This window comes from Corylus avellana, chromosome 2 (genome assembly GCF_965113065.1).
Source record: "Corylus avellana chromosome 2, dhCorAvel1.hap1.2, whole genome shotgun sequence".
Taxonomy (NCBI): domain Eukaryota; kingdom Viridiplantae; phylum Streptophyta; class Magnoliopsida; order Fagales; family Betulaceae; genus Corylus; species Corylus avellana.
In genome coordinates, this window is record NC_142491.1 from 33,466,089 (window position 1) to 33,470,478 (window position 4,390).

The following is a 4,390-nucleotide window of genomic DNA, read 5'->3' on the forward strand; positions in this document are numbered from 1 at the left end:
ATCTTTCTCTTCTATGGTAGAAAACTTACAACGTAATTGCTTAAAAAAAAAAAAAAAAAAACTTGTAAATATGGAGAGAAACATTTCTCTGTTAAAAAATATTTTGCTGCCTTTTCACTCGAGTGTTTGGGGTAGCTGTCATTGAACCCTACGAAAGGCTTAAAAATGCTTGTGGTTTCATATGGTTATTCCAAATCCTTTTTAACTTTCTTTTTTTCTTCTCTCTATCTCTCTCTCTCTCTTACTGGTTGATTAATGGACGGTTAACCACCAACTGAAGAAACATAATTAACATGCTTTTAATTTAGTGAAAATTTCTAAACACCTGAAGGGGTTAAATATTGGAGTACCGCATTTCAAATGATGTAGAGACGATAAAAGAACATTTTATACTCATTAATTAATTAGTTCATCTTTGGTAATGTTGGCATTGATATTTTATTTCAGATTGAAACTCAAATCTCACATGAAAAAAAAAAAGGAAAAAAGAATCGCTCCATAAATATCCAATTTCCTAACTTCAATATTGTCCATTACACACTTTCTCCTCGCAAAATGGTAGTAATCATTAAGATGAAAATGAATTTACTGACTCTTATCTTAGTTGGAATTATAGTTGGAGCCTTGCCAAGACACATTGTGGCTTCAGGGTGTGGTTGCACCACAGATCAATGTTGCAATCAAAGGGGTCAATGTGGCACTAGCTATGACTTTTGTGGCGTGGGCTGCCAAGATGGCCCTTGTTACGGCCCCCTTCAGACCAATGATGTTTTGGTGGCTGATATTGTGACAGCAGAATTCTTCAATGGGACACTTGATAAGGCCGATGCAAGTTGTCCTGGAAAGAAATTTTACACACGAGCAGCGTTTATTGAAGCTCTCAATTCATTTAATGATTTTGGAAGGATTGGTTCAATTGATGACTCTAAGCGTGAGATTGCAGCCTTCTTTGGACATGTTACACATGAAATTGGACGTAAGATCTCTTTCTCTCTCTCTCTCTCTCTCTCTCTCTCCAATCTATATATTGAGTTTTAGAGTGATGCCAGTGCTTCTTAATATGTTTACCTTTTCCTTTTGTGTGCAGATTTTTGCTATATAAAGGAGATACATGGTCACTCCAAGAAGTACTGTAGCAAGGCATACACAAAATACTATCCCTGCAATCCCAACAAAGGTTATTATGGCCGTGGACCAATTCAGTTGACTTGGAATTTCAATTATGGATCGGCGGGAAAGAGCATTGGGTTTGACGGATTAAACTCTCCTGAAACTGTTGCAAATGACCCTGTTATTTCGTTCAAGACAGCCTTGTGGTATTGGATGAAGAATGTTCACCCAATCATTCACCAAGGATTCGGAGTAACAATTCAAGCAATTAATTACTTTGAATGTCATGGTGCATACCTTGCAAGACTAAAAGGACGTGTTGCTCATTGCATTGAATATTGTCGCCAACTTGGTGTTGCTCCTGGCAACAATCTCACTTGCTAGTGTAACACAATTCATTAGCACCATGTTCTTTCTTTTTTTTTCTCCAGAGTTAAGTTTGGTATTTTGTTGGGACTGGTATCCTCAACTCTAATAAGTTGAATGATAGTTTGACTGTAATTAAACAATACTGTTTATTCCATGATTTTACTATTGAAAATTGGGCATATACATAATGTTTACATGTATATTTGTGATTTTGTATTGTCCTATTAAATACATGCAAGGTCCCGAAATTATATTGCATTTAAATATGATGTGAATAAAGAGATTATCACACATAAAATCATAGTCATAGGTTCTTATAACTTATAAATCGTTGTTCATAGTCGTAAATGGAGCTGGCAATTCCAATTAGACTATAACATGTCAACTTTAACTATTTGTCCTAATCAAGTGAAGCAAGTGGGCATCAGGTTGATATGTTAGTTTAAGAGTTGATGGGAATACATTTGAAAAACTAAAGTTTGCGCTATAACAAAAAATTAAAATATTCTTATGCCAGGAACGACTTCAAGAAAAACATGTGAAGAACGCTGCTATTTAAAATTAAACTGCAAAACATAGAACACTTACTTGCTCAATATGGCCACTCCTTGGCTTTGGGAAGAAAAGTTCTTCCTCTTGCTTTGTTAAGAACACAATTGACCTCAGAGATTATGAAACATCTAAATCTTTTTACCAATATCTTAAAATAACCAAGAAAGTGTGGACTCTAGCTTGACATCTGAAAACTTTTAACTTATTTTTGAGAAGTAATTTGAAAAATATTTGTTCTCAGAAAATTTACTAAACAACATTTATAATGATTGTTGAGTAATGAGAGCATCAGGTTCTTCTCTATTTATAGGCTTGTATGCTAGGAGAGGTGAGAGATTTAACCAGTTTGGGACAAATTGGTAGTACCAATCCTAATAGGATTAGTAAGAGGAAAAAGCAAATCCTTGTTAGTTATTTTATTTTAGCGAATTCGGTGCTCATTCAAGGTAAACTCTTGTCCATTCATCCAGCATTCATGTTATTTTGTTGTTGTTCTTGTTTATCTTCAAGTTTTAAAGATGCCATGTTAGGCTTGACTCTGTCCAAACATTCTCTACCTATTCTAGCTGAACATTTGCCCTCGAGCCCGAACATTTGCTTCTTGGACAAAAAGTTTGACTAGAGTTCAGAATGCATAGAAGTAGGGTTTTGTGACCTTTTAGCTAGATGCATTCAGTTAGTACTTTTTGTATCTGTAGTAAACCCTTTAGCATTGCATATAACGATAGCCATGTTTCGTTATAGTAGGGATTCGGAATGTCGGAGGACTCAAGCGAGTGTACAAGGTAATTAAACACTTACGAATCCTTTCCTTAAAAACGTGCGATATGTCAGTTGACTAAGTACGCGTGTGATATGAGCATATTTACCTTTTACGCAACTTGGTAATTGTCCTAATAACTTGTTAGGTTTAGTTTGGCCTTATTCAATGATATTTCTTGTATTTCTTTTTGTTTAAAACTTTTGGAAATAGCACTTAGGCTTTCAGGTTTTGTTTAAAGAACTTTATTTTTTCCCGTCATGAACCCCGTTAGAACGAGACATGTAATGAGACTGTATGAAGAGCCTACTGTTTTCTCGTCAGGAGTGCCGTCAGGACAAGACATGTAACAGGGAGTTACTATTTTCTTGTCAGGAGTTGTGTCAAGACAGAACATGTAATGGGATTGAAGTTGAAGCTACTGTTTCGTCATTGAGACAGGACATGTAATGGGACCAATGTTGGGCTTCCTATTTTCTCGTTAGATGGTGCGTTAAGATAGGACATGTGACAAAGAGGAGACATTTGTTCTTCCCGTCATAACGGAACTACTTTCTCGTTCGGATGTAGAATTTTCAGATCTATGAATTTGTTCTTCCCGTCATAACGAGAAATGTATCTTGTTAGGACATGAAGAGTAAAATGCTTCTCTTATAAAAGGATTTTCCTGTCACTGTTCATTGCAGACTTCTGAAAAATATTTTCTTTGTGCATTGTTCACTAAAGTCTCAATAGTTCTCTATGAGCGCTATGTCTCGAAAGTTGTTTGTTCAAGAAAGGATGTGATAAAGCTTCGGGTTATCCTTTGTTCTTGTTTGGCGTGTTGCCTATTCATTCACCTAAACAAAGATTGTTGCCATGGGCACTTGAAAAAAGAAGTCTATCGAAGGGCCGGTGAGGAAATGCACTCCGTGAAGATGGTCAGGATGGAGACAAGCTAGGAAGCTTGTTCTTACTAAGTCTAAAGGTCCTTAAGGTTGTGAGTATCATCTAGTCTGTAACTCTGAATCTTCATATATTGATTTCCCGGGTTTGGCTGCCTCGAAGTGATTTTTACCATTGATGCGTTTAAAGGGTTTTTCACTTCATAAACAAACTTTGTGTTGTGTTTGTGATGCTTCTTTAATTCCGTTGTGCATGTTTTATGTTTGTTGTATGGCTTAGTTCCATATTTTGTTTATTAGGAAATTAGAGGTAGAACTAAATCCTAGTAATCTTTCAGTTGGTATCAGAGTGGGATCGCTCGATTTTTGACTCAGTCTTTAGTGTGTTCGTTGACCTCTTTCGTATGGAGCCAAATACTTTGTTTTCTAATGCTCCTCCCATTTTCAATGAGAATGACTATGCTCATTGAAAGGTCTGTATGAGAGCCTACTTGAAAGGGCTTAATGACAATATTTTGATTTTCTTTTGAAAATTGGTTTGATAAACCAAATGGTGATTTTGACAAGTGGAGTAAAAAAGATATGGTGAAGAGCAACTGAAATAACCGAGGGTTAAGCTGCATCTTCAACTGTGTGTCTCCAGATGAGTTTCAAAGGATCACTTGATGTGAGACCTCGAAGGAAGCTTGGGGTATTCTCGAGAAGACCCATGAAG

The 4,390-nt window shown here is 36.2% G+C and overlaps 1 protein-coding gene across 2 annotated transcripts; it reads left to right on the forward strand.

Annotated features, from left to right (window-relative positions):
* Window positions 1-555: 555 nt before the first annotated feature.
* On the forward strand, window positions 556-1,494 carry LOC132177497 (endochitinase EP3). 2 transcript variants are annotated; one of them, XM_088513557.1, is made up of 3 exons: window positions 565-639; window positions 760-976; window positions 1,088-1,494. In XM_088513557.1, the coding sequence occupies exons 1-3, from the start codon at window positions 574-576 to the stop codon at window positions 1,492-1,494; spliced, it is 690 nt and encodes a 229-aa protein (XP_088369683.1). In that variant the 5' UTR covers window positions 565-573. The 2 variants fall into 2 exon arrangements, with proteins under 2 accessions (XP_088369682.1, XP_088369683.1); XM_088513556.1 differs by having other exon boundaries at window positions 556-976.
* The last annotated feature ends 2,896 nt before the right edge of the window (window positions 1,495-4,390 follow it).

Coding starts and splice junctions, on each gene's coding strand:
- LOC132177497 (XM_088513556.1), top strand. CDS start 556: ATGGTAGTAATCATTAAGATGAAAATGAATTTACTGACTCTTATCTTA. Junction 977..1,087: donor TGTTACACATGAAATTGGAC/GTAAGATCTCTT, acceptor TTTTGTGTGCAG/ATTTTTGCTATATAAAGGAG.